At 43.7% G+C, this 19669-nt stretch overlaps 1 protein-coding gene across 1 annotated transcript in view; it reads right to left on the bottom strand.

Moving 5' to 3' along the window:
• The window catches only part of opn8a (opsin 8, group member a), a gene marked incomplete at its 5' end in the record, with an annotated part of 73269 nt that overhangs the window by 25861 nt on the left and 27739 nt on the right, over positions 1 to 19669 (bottom strand). The window contains one exon of the mRNA XM_055885847.1: positions 18618 to 18911. Within this exon, the coding sequence (XP_055741822.1) occupies positions 18618 to 18911 (294 nt within the window). The remainder of the gene's footprint in view (positions 1 to 18617; positions 18912 to 19669) is intronic.

Raw genomic sequence — 19669 nt, 5'->3', positions numbered from 1 at the left:
CAGAGTGCCAAATTCAAATAAATTACTATAAACTTTTAACTTTCATGAAATCACACATTCAATATACCAAATTAAAGCTACACTTGTTGTGAATCCAGCCAACATGTCAGATTTCAAAAATGCTTTATGGCGAAAGCAAATAATGCTATTATCTGAGGATAGCACCCCAGCAAACAATCACAGACCATCATATTTCAATCCTCCCGGCGCGACACAAAACTCAGAAATAAAGGTATAATTCATTTCTTACCTTTGATGAGCTTCTTCTGTTGGCACTCCAATATGTCCCATAAACATCACAAATGGTCCTTTTGTTCGATTAATTCCGTCGATATATATCCAAAATGTCCATTTATTTGGCGCATTTGATCCAGAAAAACACCGGTTAAAACTCGCTCAACATGACTACAAAAGTTACCTGTAAGCTTTGTCCAAACATTTCAAACTACTTTTGTAATACAACTTTAGGTATTTTTTAATGTAAATAATCAATAAAATTGAAGACGGGATGATCTGTGTTCAATACCGGCGGAAAACAATGAGTAGCATGCTTTCTGGTCAAGCGCCTCTAACAAACAGTACACTTCACTGGAGCCTCATTCTGAACATGGCTACTTCTTAATTTCTCAAAGGAAAAACATCAACTAATTTCTAAAGACTGTTGATATCCAGTGGAAGCGATAGGAACTGCAGGAAGGTCCCTTAGAAATATGGATTCCCAATGAACACTCATTGAAAATAGAGTGACCTCAACAACAACAAAAAATCTGAATGGTTTGTCCTCTGGGTTTTGCCTGCCAAATAGGTTCCGTTATAGTCACAGACATGATTCAAACAGTTTTAGAAACTTCAGAGTGTTTTCTATCCAATACTAATAATAATATGCATATATTAGCATCTGGGACTGAGTAGGAGGCAGTTTACTCTGGGCACGCTTTTCATCCGAACGTGAAAATGCTTCCCCCTATCCATAAGAAGTTTTAACAAACTATAGTTTTGACAAGTCGGTTAGGACATCTACTTGTGCACGACACAAGTAATTTTTCCAACATTTGTTTACAGACAGATTATTTCACTTATAATTCACTGTATGACAATTCCAATGGGTCAGAAGTTTACATCCACTAAGTTGACTGTGCCTTTTAACAGCTTGTAAAATTCCAGAAAGTGATGTCATGGATTTAGAAGCTTCTGATAGGCTAATTGACATAATTTGAGTCAATTTAAGGTGTACCTTCAAACTCAGTGCCTCTTTGCTTGACATCATGGGAAAATCAAAAGAAATCAATAGTGCGCAAGTATAGACACCATGGGACCACGCAGCCGACATACTGCTCAGGAAGGAGATGCGTTCTGTCTCCTAGAGTTGAACGTACTTTGGTGCAAAAAGTGCAAATCAATCCCAGAACAACAGCAAAGGACCTTGTGAAGATGCTGGAGGAAACAGGTACAAAGTATCTATATCCACAGTAAAACGAGTCCTATATAGACATAACCTGAAAGGCCGCTCAGCAAGGAAGAAGCCAGTGCTCCAAAACCGCCATAAAAAAGCCAGACTACGGTATGCAACTGCACATGGGGACAAAGATTGTACTTTTTGGAGAATTGTCCACTGGTCTGATGAAACAAAAATAGAACTGTTTGGCCATAATAACCATTATTATGCTTGGAGGAAAAAGGGGGAGGCTTGCAAGCCGAAGAACACTATCCCAACCGTAAGGCACGGGGTGGCAGCATCATGTTGTGGGGGTGCTTTGCTGCAGGAGGGACTGGTGCACTTCACAAAATAGATGGCATCATGAGGGAGGAAAATGATGTGGATATATTGAAGCAACATCAAGAGATCACTCAGGAAGTTAAAACTTGGTCACAAAATGGGTCTTCCAAATGGACAATGACCCCAAGCATACTTCCAAAGTTGTGGCAAAACGGCTCAAGGACAACAAAGTCAAGGTAATGGAGTGGCCATCACAAAGCCCTGACCTCAATCCTATAGAAAATGTGTGAGCAGAACTGAAAAAGCTTGTGTGAGCAAGGAGGCCTACAAACCCGACTCAGTTACACCAGCTCTGTCAGGAGGAATGGGCCAAATTTCACCCAACTTATTGTGGGAAACTTGTGGAAGGCTACCCGAAACGTTTGACCCAAGTTAAACAATTTAAAGGCAATGCTACCAAATACTAATTCAGTGTATGTAAACTTCTGACCCACTGGGAATGTGATGAAAGAAATAAAAGCTTAAATAAATAATTCTCTACTATTATTCTGACATTTCACATTCTTAAAATAAAGTGGTAATCCTAACTGACCCAAGACAGGGAATATTTTCTAGCATTAAATGTAAGAAATTGTGGAAAACTTAGTTTAAATGTATTTGGCTAAGGTGTATGTAATCTTCCGACTTCAAATGTATGTGTCAATGCAATAGAATTCTACTCCGATCTGCCTGCAACAAAATCTCTTACATGGCTCATTTTACATACTAAGTCTTGCATAGTTAATTTTGTTTCGGTATTTTGCATTGAAAATGGCTAATATTGCGTTGATTCTGTCACAATTCCCACAGTATTTCGAAATGTTGATAGTGTTAATTAAGGGGGAAGGGAGAAAATTCTAGAAAGTTGAACGAAGTTCAATCTCGTGCCTCTCTGCACAGGGTGATATCTCTTCTGCAAGGCAGTCCTGAGGGAACATTGATTAAGGGGTATAAAAAAGTATATATATGGGCCTCCCGAGTGGCACAGCGGTCTAAGGTACTGCATCACAGTGCTAGAGGCGTCACTACAGACCCAGGTTCGATCCCAGGCTATATCACAACTGTTCAGGAGTCCCATAGGGTGGTGTACAATTGGCCCAGTGTCGTCCAGGTTAGGGAAGGGTTTGGCGGGGGGGCTTTACTTGCCTCATCACGCTCTAGTGACTCCTTGTGGTGGGCTGGGCACCTGCAGTCTGACCTCAGTTATACTGTGTTTCCTCTGACACATTGGTGTGGCTGGCTTCTGTCTTAAGCGGGAGGGCATCACTTGCGCTATGCAGTATAAATAACAAAATTACTGACACATTTTATGACAAAAATAAATGATACAATATACTGCACTAGGCAGTAGCAGGCACTGCAAGAAGCCCCTGGAGTGACGCAGTGCTTGCTGTGATTGGTTGAGATTTCACAACGCAGTATACAGCTCACATCCCTTGACCTCTCCCCCACCCCTACAGCAACAGTTAGATGTCAATGTCATCACTCAGCAAAATGCCTGTCACTCAGTCAGAGTCTGGATATTCAGAACTTGCAATTAAAGAAGTAAGCAGGTTGAGGCAGCAGTGAATGAGATGGGGAGGGCAGAACAGACAGAAAGTCAAAGCGCAGCAGCAGTAGAGTTAGCCACAGGTTTGTGCAGGGTTGGTGGTAGCTACTGCTTATCTAGCTGAGACCAAAGAGATGAGAGAATATTTTTCTGACTGAAGCATATATCTTCTGACAGTGACACAGCTCTGACAGTGACAGCTCCCTTGTGGACTGAAGCATAACTTCAGTTCAACGTTATATTTAATCCTGTTTAAGATTAGTAACTTTTAGGTGGTAGAACAGTCTGGTCTCATAGACTAGAACATAGTAAATGTCAATCTGGGACACTAAAATTAGTATGACATGTTAAGTTTGGTATGGTTACATAAGCTAGATGGTTATTTAAGTCAAACACGAAAGTAGGGTAGTTTGTCGCGGTGGATGGGCCTATAACGCAAATGGTTGCGAGTTCGAATATCTAATGGACAATTTTAGCTAATTAGCAACTTTTCAAATACTTACTACTTTTTAGCTACTTAGCAACTACTTAGCATGTTTGCTAACCCTTCCCCTAACCCTAACCCTTTCAGCTAACCCTTCCTCTAATCCTAACTCTAACCTTAACCCTTTAACCTAACTCCTAAACTTAGCCCTAACCCCTAGCCTATCTAACATTAGCCAGCTAGCTAACGTTAGCCACCTAGCCATCAAGCTAGAATTCGTAACATATCATACGTTTTGCGAATTCATAACATATTGTACATTTTGCTAATTTGAAACAAATAATCTGAATTTTTATTGTTAACATATCATATGAAATGGGTGATGGACTTCCACAAATTAATATATACCATACGAAATGTAACATATCATACTGAATGGGGTGTCTTGGATTTACATACAGAATCATTTGAAATGCTCTGATACCAGGTTGGGTAGAACTAACAAAATTAAATGTCTTATAACCTATTCCATTCTACAGGTAAACATGCCTGGCTCATGTCTGTTACTTCCATATAGGCTATGTAACTATTTGTTTTTTTTAAAACCTGGCCATTATTAAATTGGTGAAATTATTTTATTGAGCTTTTTATTCACTTATGTAGTTACTTTTTCTATTGTTGATTTTTCAATACTACTAAAACCAAAGACCTGATCATTGACTTCAGAAGACACCAACCTACAGTACCAACCCAGAGCTGGAGATTAACGGACAGATAATTGAGAGAGTGGAGGACTACAAATACCTAGGAACCATCATCAACAACAAGCTCTCCTTCAAAAGAATCAATGAACACATTCACTCAAAATGTCAACAAAGCCTGTTCTTTCTATGGAAATTGAAGAAGTTTCATGTACACCAATCAATCTTCCAAGCATTTTATACATGAGTTACAGAACCCATCTTAACCTTTAATATCATGAGGAGTTTTGGTGCTTTAGGGAACACAAGTCAGAACCCAATGAACAGGTTAATAAGAATCAGTGAGAAGGTCATCGGAGCAAGCCAGGAACCCCTCAATGACATTTACTAAAAATGAGTGAGGAAGAAGGGGGAACAGATAGCATTTGACATAACACACACACTGAATGACCAGTAAGCCCCCTACCCTCCGGGCACAGGTATAGAACTCTCCCATTCAAATCTAAGAATGTAGCTTCTGGTTTTATGCCAACATCCATCAAATTCCTTAACTCTTCTAGTTTTTATTTGTATATACCCTGGGATTACATAGAATGCTTCTAATCATTTGTACTGTATGTAAGGGCTGTCTCTCTCCTCATCCTCGGACGAGGAGAGGAGAGAAGGATCATCAGACCAAAATGCAGCTTTCGGGAAATAAGCCATCTTTTTATTTAACACGACGATGGCAACACGAAACAAAACACTTTCAAATATACAAAACAAGAAAACGACGTTGACGAAACCTGAACATAAACTTACATAACTAAACGTAAACTCACGGACAGGAAACAGACGACATCAAAATAAACGAACAGCCAAACAGTCCCGTATGGTACATACAGTCGACGACACAGGAGACAATCACCCACCAACAAACAGTGAGAACACCCTACCTAAATATGACTCTTAATTAGAGGAGAACGCAAAACACCTGCCTCTAATTAAGAGCCATACCAGGCAACCAAAACCAACATAGAAACAGATAACATAGACTGCCCACCCAAAACACATGCCCTGACCTAAACACATACAAAAACAACATAAAACAGGTCAGGACCGTTACAGAACCCCCCCCCCCCTCAAGGTGCGAACGCCGGGCGCACCAGCACAAAGTCCAGGGGAGGGTCTGGGTGGGCAGTTGACCACGGTGGTGGCTCCGGCTCTGGACGCTGTCCCCACACCACCATAGTCACTCCCCGCTTCTGTCTTCCCCTCCCAATGACCACCCTAAAACTAACATCCCCTAAATGAATGGCCAGCACCGGGACAAGGGGCAGCACCGGGACAAGGGGCAGCACCGGGACAAGGGGCAGCACCGGGACAAGGGGCAGCACCGGGACAAGGGGCAGCACCGGGACAAGGGGCAGCACCAGGATAAAGACCAGCACCGGAACAAGGGGCAGCACCGGAACAAGGGGCAGCACCGGGACAAGGGGCAGCACCGGGACAAGGGGCAGCACCGGGACAAGGGGCAGCACCGGGACAAGGGGCAGCACCGGGACAAGGGGCAGCACCGGGACAAGGGGCAGGTCCCGGCTGATATACTCAGGCAGATCCTGACTGAACGGCTCTCGACGCTCATGGCTGGCTGACGGCTCTCGACGCTCATGGCAGGCTGACGGCTCTCGACGCTCATGGCTGGCTGACGGCTCTCGACGCTCATGGCTGGCTGACGGCTCTCAACGCTCATGGCTGGCTGACGGCTCTCGACGCTCATGGCTGGCTGACGGCTCTCGACGCTCATGGCTGGCTGACGGCTCTCGACGCTCATGGCTGGCTGACGGCTCTCGACGCTCATGGCTGGCTGACGGCTCTCGACGCTCATGGCTCTCTGACGGCTCTGGCTGCTCATGGCTCGCTGGCGGCTCTGGCAGATCCTGTCTGGTTGGCGGCTCTGGCAGATCCTGTCTGGTTGGCGGCTCTGGCAGATCCTGTCTGGTTGGCGGCTCTGGCAGATCCTGTCTGGTTGGCGGCTCTGGCAGATCCTGTCTGGTTGGCGGCTCTGGCAGATCCTGTCTGGCGGGCGGCTCTAGCGGCTCCTGTCTGGCGTGCGGCTCTAGCGGCTCCTGTCTGGCGTGCGGCTCTGTAGGCTCATGGCAGACGGGCGGCTTAGCAGGCTCATGGCAGACGGGCGGCTTTGCAGGCTCATTGCAGACGGATGGCTCAGACGGCGCTGGGGAGACGGATGGCCCAGATGGCGCTGGGGAGACGGATGGCTCAGATGGCGCTGGGGAGACGGATGGCTCAGATGGCGCTGGTGAGACGGATGGCTCTGGCCGGATACGGCGCACTGTAGACCTGGTGCGTGGTGCCGGAACTGGAGGCACCGGGCTAAGGATAAGCACCTCCCTACTAGTGCGGAGAGCAGGGACAGGGCACACTGTACTCTCAAAGCCCACTCTATAACTGATGCGAGGTACCGGCACTGGTGACACCGGGCTGAGGACAAGCACATCAGGATTAGTAGGGGGAGAAGATACAGTGTGTACAGGGCTCTGGAGACGCACAGGAGGCTTTGTGCGTGGTGCCGGAACTGGAGGCACCGAACTGGATACACGCACTACAGAGAGAGTGCGTGGAGGAGGAACTGGGCTCAGGAGACGCACTGGTAGCCTAGTGCGTAGTGTAGGCACTGTAGGTACTAGGCTGGGGCGGGGAGGTGGCGCCGGAAATACCGGACCGTGGAGGGTACTGGCACTCTTGAGCATTGAGCCTGCCCAACCCTACCTGGTTGAATGCTCCCGGTCACCCAACCAGTGCGGGGAGGTGGAATAACCCGCACCGGCCTATGTAGGCGAACCGGGGAAACCATGCGTAAGGCAGGTGCCATGTATGCCGGCCCGAGGAGACGCACTGGAGACCAGACGCGTTGAGCCGGCCTCATGACACCTGGCTCAATACCCCAACTAGCCCTGCCAGTGCGGGGAGGTGGAATAACCCGCACTGGGCTATGCACTCGTACAGGAGACACCGTGCGCTCTACTGCGTAACACGGCGCCTGCCCGTACTCCCGCTCTCCACGGTAAGCCTGGGAAGTGGGCGCAGGTCTCCTACCTGCCCTTGGCCCACTACCTCTTAGCCCCCCCCAAGAAATTTTTGGGTGTTACTTACAGGCTTTTTTGGCTTCCGTGCCAGACGCGTTCCCTCATAACTCCAGTTCCTCTCTCCGGTAGCCTCTACTCTCCTCAGTGCCTCCAGCTCAGCTTTGGGACGGCGATATTCTCCCTGCTGTGCCCATGGACCTCTCCCGTCCAATATTTCGTCCCAAGTCCAGGAGTCCTTGTTGCCCTGTCGAGCTTTCCCTTGCCGCTTGGTCCTAATTTGGTGGGTGATTCTGTAAGGGCTGTCTCTCTCCTCATCCTCGGACGAGGAGAGGAGAGAAGGATCATCAGACCAAAATGCAGCTTTCGGGAAATAAGCCATCTTTTTATTTAACACGACGATGGCAACACGAAACAAAACACTTTCAAATATACAAAACAAGAAAACGACGTTGACGAAACCTGAACATAAACTTACATAACTAAACGTAAACTCACGGACAGGAAACAGACGACATCAAAATAAACGAACAGCCAAACAGTCCCGTATGGTACATACAGTCGACGACACAGGAGACAATCACCCACCAACAAACAGTGAGAACACCCTACCTAAATATGACTCTTAATTAGAGGAGAACGCAAAACACCTGCCTCTAATTAAGAGCCATACCAGGCAACCAAAACCAACATAGAAACAGATAACATAGACTGCCCACCCAAAACACATGCCCTGACCTAAACACATACAAAAACAACATAAAACAGGTCAGGACCGTTACACTGTAGCCTACATGTTTTTGTGTTCTATGTTGTTATGTGTTTTGTATGTACCATTATGCACCACACATGAATTTCCTTACCAGAAAAAAAAGAAAGTTATTTGAAATGATTGCCGAGAGGTTAACTTGCAAGTAAGCATTTCATTGCACTGCGCACTCCATGTACAGTGCCTTCAAAAGGAATTCAGACCCCTTGACCTTTTCCACATTTTGTTAATAAATAAAAAAAGTAAAATCAATATTAAAATTGATTCAATTGTTGTTGTCCCTCGTTAATCTACACACAATAACCCATAATGACGAAGAAAAAATGGGTTTTAAGACATATTTGCTCATTTATTCAACAAAAAAAAAACATAAATACGAAATTTACATAAGTATTTAGACCCTTTATTTAATACTTAATTGAAGCACGTTTGGCAGTGATTACAGCAACGATTCTTCTTGCGTATGACGCTACAAGCTTGGCACACCTGTATTTGGACATTTTCTCCCATTCTTCTCTGCAGAGCTTCTCAAGCTCTGTCAGTTTGGATGAGAACGTCGCTGCACAGCTATTTTCAGGTCTCTTCAGAGATGTTTGATTGGGTTCAAGTCCAGGCTCTGGCTGGGCCACTCAAGAACATTCAGAGACTTGTCCCGAATCCACACCTGCGTTGTCTTGGCTGTGTGCTTAGGGTTGTTGTCCTGTTGGAAGGTGAACCTTCGCCCCAGTCTGAGATCCTGAGTGCTCTGGAGCAGGTTTTCATCAAGGATCTCTCTGTAGTTTGCTCCATTCATCTTTGCCTAGATCCTGATTAGTCTCCCAGTCCCTGCCTCTGAAAAACATACCCACAGCATGATGCTGCCACCACCATGCTTCACCATAGAGATGGTGCCAGGTTTCCTCCAGACATGATGCTTGGCATTCAGGCTGAAGAGTTTAATCTTGGTTTCATCAGACCAGAGAATCTTGATTCTCATGGTCTGAGAGTCTTTAGGTGCCTTTTGGCAAACTCCAAGTGGGCTGTCATGTGCCTTTTACTGAGGAATGGCTTCCGTCTGGCCACTCTACCATTAAGGCCTGATTGGTGGAGTGCTGCAGAGATGGTTGTCCTTCTGGGAGGTTCACCCATCTCCCCAGATTAACTCTAGGACTGAGTGACCATCAGGTTCTTGGTCAACTCTCTGACCAATGCCCTTTACACCGATTGTTCAGTTAGGCCACACAGCCAGCTCTAGGAAGAGTCTTGGTGGTTCCAAACATCTTCCATTTAAGAATGATGGAGGCCTATGTTCTTGGGCACGTTCAATACTGCAGAAGTTTATTGGTACCCTTCCCCAGATCTGTTCCTTGACACAATGCTGTCTCTACGGACAATTCCTTCGACCTCATACACTGTCAACTGTGGGACCTTACATAGACAGGTGTGTGTCTCTCCAAATCATGTCCAATCAATAGGATTTACCACAGGTAGACTCCAATCAAGTTGTAGAAACATCTCAAGGATGATCAATGGAAACAGGATGCACCTGAGCTCAGTTTCGAGTCTCATAACAAAGGGGCTGAATAATTATGTAAATAAGATATTTTTGTTTATTATACATTTGCAAATGTGTCAAATTTACAGCTTGTTGCGTTGTGGCCATAGACAAATAATCCATAGAAGGGTGTTGTAATCTCTAACCCTGGAAATTTGACTGTTAAACTCATGGGTACACTAGCAATGGATGCCTGTCCTGACATGAATGGGAACTGCCATCTATGGATTATATTTCTATGGTTGGTTGCAGCTGTCACTTTTTCTTTTGAAAATGCTGTACGTACAGTTTGGAAAACAAATGCCTACTGCTGAAAGAGAAGACTAATCTGTCTGAAGAACCAATATAAACAATTTGGTACGTTTTTTTTAAACTGTTTTCACTTTGTCATTATGAGGTATTGCGTTTCATAACAAAATGTGGAAAAAGTCAAGGGGTCTGAATACTTTCCGAAGACACTGTATATCATGTGTATATGACAAATAAAAAAACTTGAACTTAAACATAGAAGGTAAGGGGGAGGGCAGCCAGGAAGAGGGGGGAAATATGACTTTGTGGTTAAAGTGTAGGTGAACAAAACATAGAAAATACATAGGCCATTAAATGATGTCCTCAAATGTTATATAATCTAGAAATCTCACATTAGCCTCTAGAACTGACGAAATGAATCATAGAGGTGTAGTAACTTATTCCATTCTACAGGTAATTGTTTTTGGCTCATGTCTCTTTATATTGATATAGCCTAGGGGCTATGTTGCTTCTTATCTGTAATGTTTGGAGTTGTGTTTCCACTGTTGTTAAAGACTCTTGAATTGTTCTTTACAGTTAAGTTGCCCTGGTCCTGTCAGTATACAGCAACTTTAAAGAGCAAGTGCCCCTAAAAACCAACTTCACATTCACAAAACAGCCTACGTGGCATCAATATGAGTCAGAAGCTATCCGGAATCATGGTAAAACCCAGATGCACACACATCAAATTGACAATGGTATAATATTCCAACAGGGACAGGCAATAGACAGGTCAAGGCAGGCAGGGCTCAGTAAACCAGAGGTGGTGCAACGATACCAGACGGAAGGCAGGCTCAGGGTCAGGGTAGGCAGAGGTCCACAATCCAGAGGTGGGGCAACGATACCAGACGGAAGGCAGGCTCAGGGTCAGGGTAGGCAGAGGTCCACAATCCAGAGGTGGGGCAACGATACCAGACGGAAGGCAGGCTCAGGGTCAGGGTAGGCAGAGGTCCACAATCCAGAGGTGGGGCAACGATACCAGACGGAAGGCAGGCTCAGGGTCAGGGTAGGCAGAGGTCCACAATCCAGAGGTGGGGCAAAGGTACAGGTCAGCAGGCAGGCTCAGGGTCAGGGGCAGGCAGAGTGGTCAGGCAGGTGGGCTCAGAGTCAGGACAGGCAAGGGTCAAAACCAGGAGGACGAGAAAAAGAGAGACTACGAAAAAGCAGGAGCTGAGAACAAAAATGTTGGTTGACTTGACAAACAAGACGAACTGGCAATGGACAAACAGAAAAAACAGGTATAAATACACAGGGGATAATGGGGAAGACGGGCGACACCTGAAGGGGAGTGGAGACAATCACAAGGACAGGTGAAACAGATCAGGGTGTGACAGAAACATTTATTCTACTGTCAAAATTGACCAAAAAATATAAATAGGAAAATATTTGGTCATAAAGTCAGATTTGTGAAAAACAGAGTTTTTGTGAGACTTTTGGTCGTGACTGCATCACAATGTAAATTAAGTTATGGTTTGTTTCAATCTTGCCTACATGCCCACAGTTGGCAGCACAAAAGTAATCATCAATTCGGAGTGCAACTGCAACCGACCCGATCGTAATACATGTGGTAAATTTGGGTTGAGTTTGGATATCTCTATGGGGCTAGTTAGGCACCATTAGTAAAGTTCACAATGTACATGGGACAATATGTAAAAAATTATACATATGCAGATGTTGAAAGCATTTAACGAGAAAACTAAAAGGAGTGCAACATGAAAACATGGTCTCATTTACATTGTGTATTTTATTGACGGCCCCTAACTAGCCCTGGAGATGGTTATCCAAAGTCAAAGCCAGGTCGCACACCAGCCAGCTGAAGCTAATTGGCACACACAAGTAGGATATGAAGGAGGGAGTCACACCAGACAAAACACAGAGACAGCAACAGAAGAATAGTTGAAGGAGAGAGACAGACAAGACACAGAGACAGCAACAGAAGAATAGTTGAAGGAGAGAGACAGACAAGACACAGAGACAGTAACAGAAGAACAGTTGAAGGAGAGACAGACAAGACACAGAGACAGCAACAGAAGAATAGTTGAAGGAGAGAGACAGACAAGACACAGAGACAGCAACAGAAGAATAGTTGAAGGAGAGAGACAGACAAGACACAGAGACAGCAACAGAAGAATAGTTGGAGAGAGACAGACAAGACACAGAGACTGCAACAGAAGAAAAGGTGATGGCGAGAGAACAATTTCTGCTGTTTTGCCTGTTGCTACCTTTTCACCCGACATGCTACCTTGTCGTGCTGCTGCTCCAGTTTCAACTGTTCTGCCTGCGGCTATGGGACACTGACCTGTTCACCGGATGTGCTACCTTGTCCCGGACCTGCTGTTTTTTTCTCTCTCTATCTCTCTCTCTCTCTGTTTGTTTCTTTTCTCTCTCTCTGTTTGTTTCTGTTCTCTGTCTATATCTCTGTGTCTGTTTTCTCTGTCTGTCTCTCTGTGTTTGTTTGTTTTCTCTGTCTGTCTCTCTGTGCTTGTTTGTTTTCTCTGTCTGTCTCTGTGCTTGTTTGTTTTCTCTGTCTGTCTCTCTGTGTAATTTGTTTTCTCTGTCTGTCTCTCTGTGTTTGTTTTCTCTGTCGGTCACTCTGTGTTTGTTTGTTTTCTCTGTCTGTCTCTCTGTGTAATTTGTTTTCTCTGTCTGTCTCTCTGTGTTTGTTTTCTCTGTCTGCTTCTCTGTGTTTGTTTGTTTTCTCTGTCTGTCACTCTGTGTTTGTTTGTTTTCTCTGTCTGTCTCTCTGTGTTTGTTTGTTTTCTCTATCTGTCTCTCTGTGTTTGTTTGTTATCTCTATCTGTCTCCCTGTGTTTGTTGGTTTTCTCTGTCTGTCTCTGTGTTTTTTTATTTTCTCTGTCTGTCTCTCTGTGTTTGTTTGTTTTCTCTGTCTGCCTCTCTGTGTTTGTTTGTTTTCTCTGTCTGCCTCTGTGCAAGTTTGTTTTCTCTGTCTTTCTGTTCTTGTTTGTTTTCTCTGTCTGTCTCTCTCTCTCTGTTTGTTTGTTTTCTCTGTCTGCCTCTCTGTGATTGTTTGTTTTCTCTGTCTACCTCTGTGCAAGTTTGTTTTCTCTGTCTTTCTGTTCTTGTTTGTTTTCTCTGTCTGTCTCTCTCTCTCTGTTTGTTTGTTTTCTCTGTCTGCCTCTCTGTGATTGTTTGTTTTCTCTGTCTGCCTCTGTGCAAGTTTGTTTTCTCTGTCTTTCTGTTCTTGTTTGTTTTCTCTGTCTGTCTCTCTCTCTCTGTTTGTTTGTTTTCTCTGTCTGCCTCTCTGTGATTGTTTGTTTTCTCTGTCTGTCTCTCTGTGCTTGTGTTTATTTGTTTTCTCTGTCTGTCTCTCTGTGTTTGTTTGTTTTCTCTGTCTGTCTCTCTGTGCTTGTTTGTTTTCTCTGTCTGTCTCTCTGTGCTTGTGTTTGTTTGTTTTCTCTGTCTTTCTCTCTGTGCTTTGTTTGTTTTCTCTGTCTGTCTCTCTGTGTTTGTTTTCTCTGTCTGTCTCTCTGTGTTTGTTTTCTCTGTCTGTCCATCTGTGTTTGTTTGTTTTCTCTGTCTGTCTCTCTGTGCTTTGTTTGTTTTCTCTGTCTTTCTCTCTGTGCTTTGTTTGTTTTCTCCGTCTGTCTATCTGTGTTTGTTTGTTTTCTCTGTCTGTCTCTCTGTGTTTGTTTTCTCTGTCTGCCCATCTGTGTTTGTTTTGTTTTCTCTGTCTGTCTCTCTGCGTTTGTTTGTTTTCTCTGTCTTTCTCTCTGTGCTTTGTTTGTTTTCTCCGTCTTTCTCTCTGTGCTTTGTTTGTTTTCTCCGTCTGTCTATCTGTGTTTGTTTGTTTTCTCTGTCTGTCTCTCTGTGCTTGTTTGTTTTCTCTGTCTGTCTCTCTGTGATTGTTTGTTTTCTCTGTCTGTCTCTCTGTGCTTGTGTTTGTTTGTTTTCTCTGTCTGTCTCTCTGTGTTTGTTTTCTCTGTCTGTCTCTCTGTGCTTGTGTTTGTTTGTTTTCTCTGTCTGTCTCTCTGTGTGTGTTTGTTTTCTCTGTCTGCTTCTCTGTGTTTGTTTGCTTTCTCTGTCTGTCTCTCTGTGTTATTTGTTTTCTCTGTCTGTCTCTCTGTGTTTGTTTGTTTTCTCTGTCTGCCTCTCTGTGTTTGTTTGCTTTCTCTGTCTGCCTCTCTGTGCTCGTTTGTTTTCTCTGTCTGTCTCTCTGTGCTTGTGTTTGTTTGTTTCTCTGTCTGTCTCTCTGTGTTTTTTTTCTGTCTGTCTCTCTGTGCTTGTTTGTTTTCTCTGTCTGTCTCTCTGTGTTTGTTTGTTTTCTCTGTCTGTCTCTTTGTGTTTGTTTGTTTTCTCTGCCTGTCTGTCTCTCTCTGTGTTTTTGTTTTCTCTCTCTCTGTCTTGTATCTCTGTGTTTGTTTTCTCTCTCTGTCTGTCTGTCCGTGTTCGTTTGTTTTTTCTATCTGTCTCTCTGTGTTTGTTTGTTCCCTGTCTGTGACTCAGTGTTTGTTTGTTTTCTCTGTCTGTCTGTCTGTGCTTGTTGGTTCTCTGTCTGTCCCTCTGTGTTTGTTTTCTCTGTATGTCTCTTTGTGTTTGCTTTCTCTGTCTGTCTCTGTGTTTATTTTCTCTCTCTCCCTCTCCCACTCTCTCTCTCTCTCTTTCTCTTTGAATGCTCGGCTATGAAAAGCCAACTGACATTTACTCCTGAGGTGCTGACCTGTTGCACCCTCTACAACCACTGTGATTACTATTTGACCCTGCTGGTCATCTATGAACGTTTGAACATCTTGAAGAATGAGTTTTTCCTGGCCACAGCAACATAGAATACTAAGAGACAGCAACAGAAAAGGTCAGACAAGAGAAACAGCAACAGACAATACAGCGAAAGCGATGGAGAGAAACAGAGGAGGGTGAGCACACAGTAGACTGTATCACTTAAAGCTCCTCCCTGGATTCGAATTACTGCACAGTGTGTGTGTGTGTCAGAGAGAGAGGGTGGTTGAGTACTGTGGGATTCTTCAGTTCAGTTGGTTAATTATGGCTGCAGGGGCAGTATTGAGTAACTTGGATAAAGGTGCCCATTTCAAATGGTCTCGTACTCAATTCTTGCTCGTACAATATGCATATTATTATTACTATTGGATAGAAAACACTCTCTAGTTTCTAAAACTGTTTGAATTATATCTGTGAGTAAAACAGAACTCATTTTGCAGCAAACTTCCTGACAGGAAGTGGAAAATCTGAAATCGATGCTCTGTTCTAGGGCCTGCCTATAAATGGCCTTCATATATATCAGTATACATGGCCTTCATATATATCAGTATACATGCACGTCATACACCTTCCACTAGATGTCAACAGGGAGTGAGAGAAGAAATGGAGTGTATAACTTGATCTAGGGTCGAATAAAAGCTCTTGGCATGACGTGACCCCAATTTCCTTTTTCCTGGAACGCGAGAAGGGACCTGGTATTGCCTTCTGTAAAGCTGTCGTTATAGACGACTAATATCTCCGGCTTTGATTTTATTTGATACATGTGACAATATCATCGTAAAGTATGTTTTTTCAATATAGTTTTATTAGATTATTGAAATTTTTTCGGGACGTTAGGCGTGTTGCTTTGTCTGCGTATGTTCAGGAAGGAGAGCTTCGCGCCACTTTGCTAGCTTTCCGTGCTAATTGACTGGAGAAGAGGACATTCTAAATCCAAACAACGATTGTTCTGGACAAAGGACCCCTTGTACAACATTCTGATGGAAGATCATCAAAAGTAGGACCCATTTTATGATGCTATTTCATATATCTGTCGAACATGTGAACTAGTAGTTTGCGCCCAGATTTTGGGCACTCTCTCGCTATAACTAAGCTGGATGTCGTAATGAAGTTATTTTTAGAATTCTAACACGGCGATTGCATTAACTTCTTGCAACTATAGGGGGTGCTGTTTCAAATTAGCATAATTGTCTCTACAGATTAAATTGCCTAGTACTCAATTCTTGCTCGTACAATATGCATATTATTGTTATTATTGGATAGAAAACACTCTCTAGTTTCTATAGCCGTTTGAATTATGTCTCTGAGTGAAACAGAACTCATTCTACAGCACTTTTCCTCCCAGTGTGTGAGATTTAGACATCTTGGCCTCTGGTTCCAGATCAGTTTTAAAAGTCTCTGTTAATCCTATGAGATACAAACACTGCCCACGCCTTCCTCTAGATGTCAGTAAGTGGTGACAATTTGAATGGAGTCGATTGCGCAATCATTGGCTCTATAAATGACAAAATACCGGAAGTAGCCTTCCTTTGGACACTGCGCTCAACGCAAGAAGGATATCTGACTGGCCTTTTTCCAAGCATTGGTTTAGCCAGTAATATAGCGTCGGTCATCTTTTTACTTGTTATAGGTGTTAGAAACATCATAATGTAGTTAATTTAAACCGTTTTATAGCAATTTATATCCGTTTAGTGCGATTTTGAGGCATTGCTTTGTAATAGACTTTGAAGCTCTGGGCACGTTTCGGGGTCCCGGTCGTACGTTAGTGGGCATTTCGACGGACAAGTGGACATCTTTCGACCAAAAGAAGATTAGACCCAAGAAAGGATTCATTGTCCAAGATTCTGATGGGAGAACAGCTCATAGTAAGAACAATTTATGATGATAAATCGTGTTTCTGTCGATAAATGTTAAACGTTTATGCCGCCATCTTGTTTGCTATAGCTTCACTTGGCGCAACCTGTATTGAAAAGTAAGGATAATTTAAAAAATGTATTATTGTATTATTGTATTAAGAATTAAATTGTCTATCAATTGCTGTCCACCCTGTATTTTTTAGTCAAGTTTATGAGTATTTATGTATAAGACTAAATCACTGTCTAATATGGTGCAGGACATTTTCTGACCAGCTGAGCTACTTTTGTCATTGTCTAACCATGATTTTGGTGGCTAAATATGCACATTTTCGAACAAACTCTCTATGTATGTTGTAATATGATGTTACAGGAGTGTCATCTGAAGAATTCTGAGAAGGTTAGTGAAAACATTTATATATTTTGGCGATGATTACGTTATCGCTCTCTTTGGCTAGAATCAATGCTCTGGTAATGTTTGCACATGTGGTATGCTAATATAACGATTTATTGTGTTTTCGCTGTAAGACACTTAGAAAATCTGAAATATTGTCTGTATTCACAGGATCTGTGTCTTTCGATTAGTGTATGCTGTGTATTTTTACGAAATGTTTGATGATTAGTAATTAGGTAATACACGTTGCTCTATGTATTTATTCTAGTCTAGTTGTGACGGTGGGTGCAATTGTAAACTATGATTTCTACCTGAAATATGCAAATTTTTCTAACAAAACCTATCCTATACCATAAATATGTTATCAGACTGTCATCTGATGAGGTTTTTTCTTGGTTAGTGGCTATCAATATCTTAGTTTAGCCGGATTGGTGATAGCTACTGGTGTTGGTGGACAAAGAAAAGATGGTGGATTATGCTAATGTGTTTTTCTATCTTTACATATTGTGTCTTCCCTGTAAAACATTTTAAAAAATGGATCAGTTGGTGTACTTGCAAGGTACAGCTGAGCATAAATTGAAATAATGGTGCTTTCAAGTCAAGTGGGACCTAAAAAAAATGAGGTGAAATCATAGTCAGTGATTTTCAGGTCAAATCATGGAGTCAGTGATTTTCAGATCAAATCATAGAGTCAGTGCTTTTCAGATCAAACCATAGAGTCAGTGCTTTTCAGATCAAATCATAGAGTCAGTGCTTTTTAGATCAAATCATAGACTCAGTGATCTTCAGGTCAAAACATAGAGTCAGTGATCTTCAGGTCAAATCATAGAGTCAGTGATCTTCAGGTCAAATCATAGAGTCAGTGATTTTCAGGTCAAATCATAGAGTCAGTGATCTTCAGGTCAAATCATAGAGTCAGTGATCTTCAGGTCAAATCATAGTGTCAGTGATCTTCAGGTCAAATCATAGAGTCAGTGATCATCAGGTCAAATCATAGAGTCAGTGATCTTCAGGTCAAATCATAGAGTCAGTGATCATCATGTCGGAAAGTCTGAGCTCTATCTAGAACTGTTTATACGCACACTCACAGGGCTCTACACACTCACAGGGCTCTACACACTCACAGGGCCCTACACACTCACGGGGCCCTACACACTCACGGGGCCCTACACACTCACGGGGCCATACACACTCATGGGGCCCTACACACTCATGGGGCCCTACACACTCACAGGGCTCTACACACTCACCGGGCCCTACACACTCACAGGGCCCTACACACTCACAGGGCTCTACACACTCACAGGACCCTACACACTCACACACTGACTCCAACACACACAAACACTCACTTCATAATTTGCTCACACACACATAATATGCACATAAATGTATACTTACTCTACACACATACACTCACATAAAATCATAATATACGCTGTTGTTACGCTGTTTATCATATATCCTGAAGTCTAGTCACCTTACCCCTATACAGTATCTACCTCTACCACTCCAGTGTATACCCAGAATACCTGTTCTGGGTGGGTTTCCTGTCACCAGGTATCGTACCAGACCCATGACAGCCAGGGTCATGATGCTGGCCGTGCTGAAGATCATCCCCATCAGGCCATAGTACAGGCAGGAGGAGTCCCCTCCAATCCAGGCGTGGTTGAAGAGTGAGGCGATGGACAGGGGGTACATGCTGAGAGCCATGCCTATGTCTGTCACTGCCAGGTTGACTGTCAGGAGCTCCGGGGCCTTGAGGTGAGTTGGCCGGAGTGCTGAGGTCACCAGGACCGCAGCATTACCCAGGACCGACAGCACCGCTGGAGGGGGGAGAGAGAGAGAGTTCAGTCAGTCAAATAAACTGGAAGAGCGAGCAACGGTTCATCAACTAATCTAGCAATCAATTAACCAATCAAGCTCGAAGAAAGAGAGAGAGAGAGAGAGAGAGAGAGAGAGAGAGAGAGAGAGAGAGAGAGAGAGAGAGAGAGAGAGAGAGAGAAGAGGTTAGTCACTAGATGTCTATGGTAGAGATAGTAGGAGTAGAATGTGCCAAACAGTCATTCTCCAGCATGGCCAGATATTGGTGTTCCAGGGCAGAGCACGGCAGAGTACTGAGCATCACATGGGTGAGTGGACACTATTAATCCCTAAGTGCAGTATTTGTCATGGTAGAATGGCTCCTAAACTGAAGCCCTTGATGTATTGGTAAAGTAGTGACAAGACGGCACAAAGGCCTCATTCCCTTCATCCACCTTTTTGTCTCTCCCTCTTTTCCTCTCCCTCGGGGGCTGAGGAGTGTCATCGGGGATACAGAATGTTCTATAAAAGCAACATTCAATCATTTGTTATGGATAAACGTTTGCTTCAGTGCTGCCACTTGCAATGGTCTTTTAATTAAGAGTGTCTCTCTAAACTTGCATTGTGAGAACTAACCTAATGCACCATCCTACAGTACTGAGGAAATGTGGAGACGTGGACACTGCCCAAATCAACTGTCTGGGAGTTTAGGGGTTTGGATGGTGTTTGCAGAGGAAATGAAAGGGAATTAGATGGGAACCCTCCTGCATCCAGTATCATT

The sequence above is a fragment of the Salvelinus fontinalis genome, chromosome 27, assembly GCF_029448725.1.
Source record: "Salvelinus fontinalis isolate EN_2023a chromosome 27, ASM2944872v1, whole genome shotgun sequence".
NCBI lineage: Eukaryota > Metazoa > Chordata > Actinopteri > Salmoniformes > Salmonidae > Salvelinus > Salvelinus fontinalis.
The sequence above is the reverse complement of the archived record's forward strand: the minus strand, read 5'-3'. Positions and strand labels throughout refer to the sequence as shown.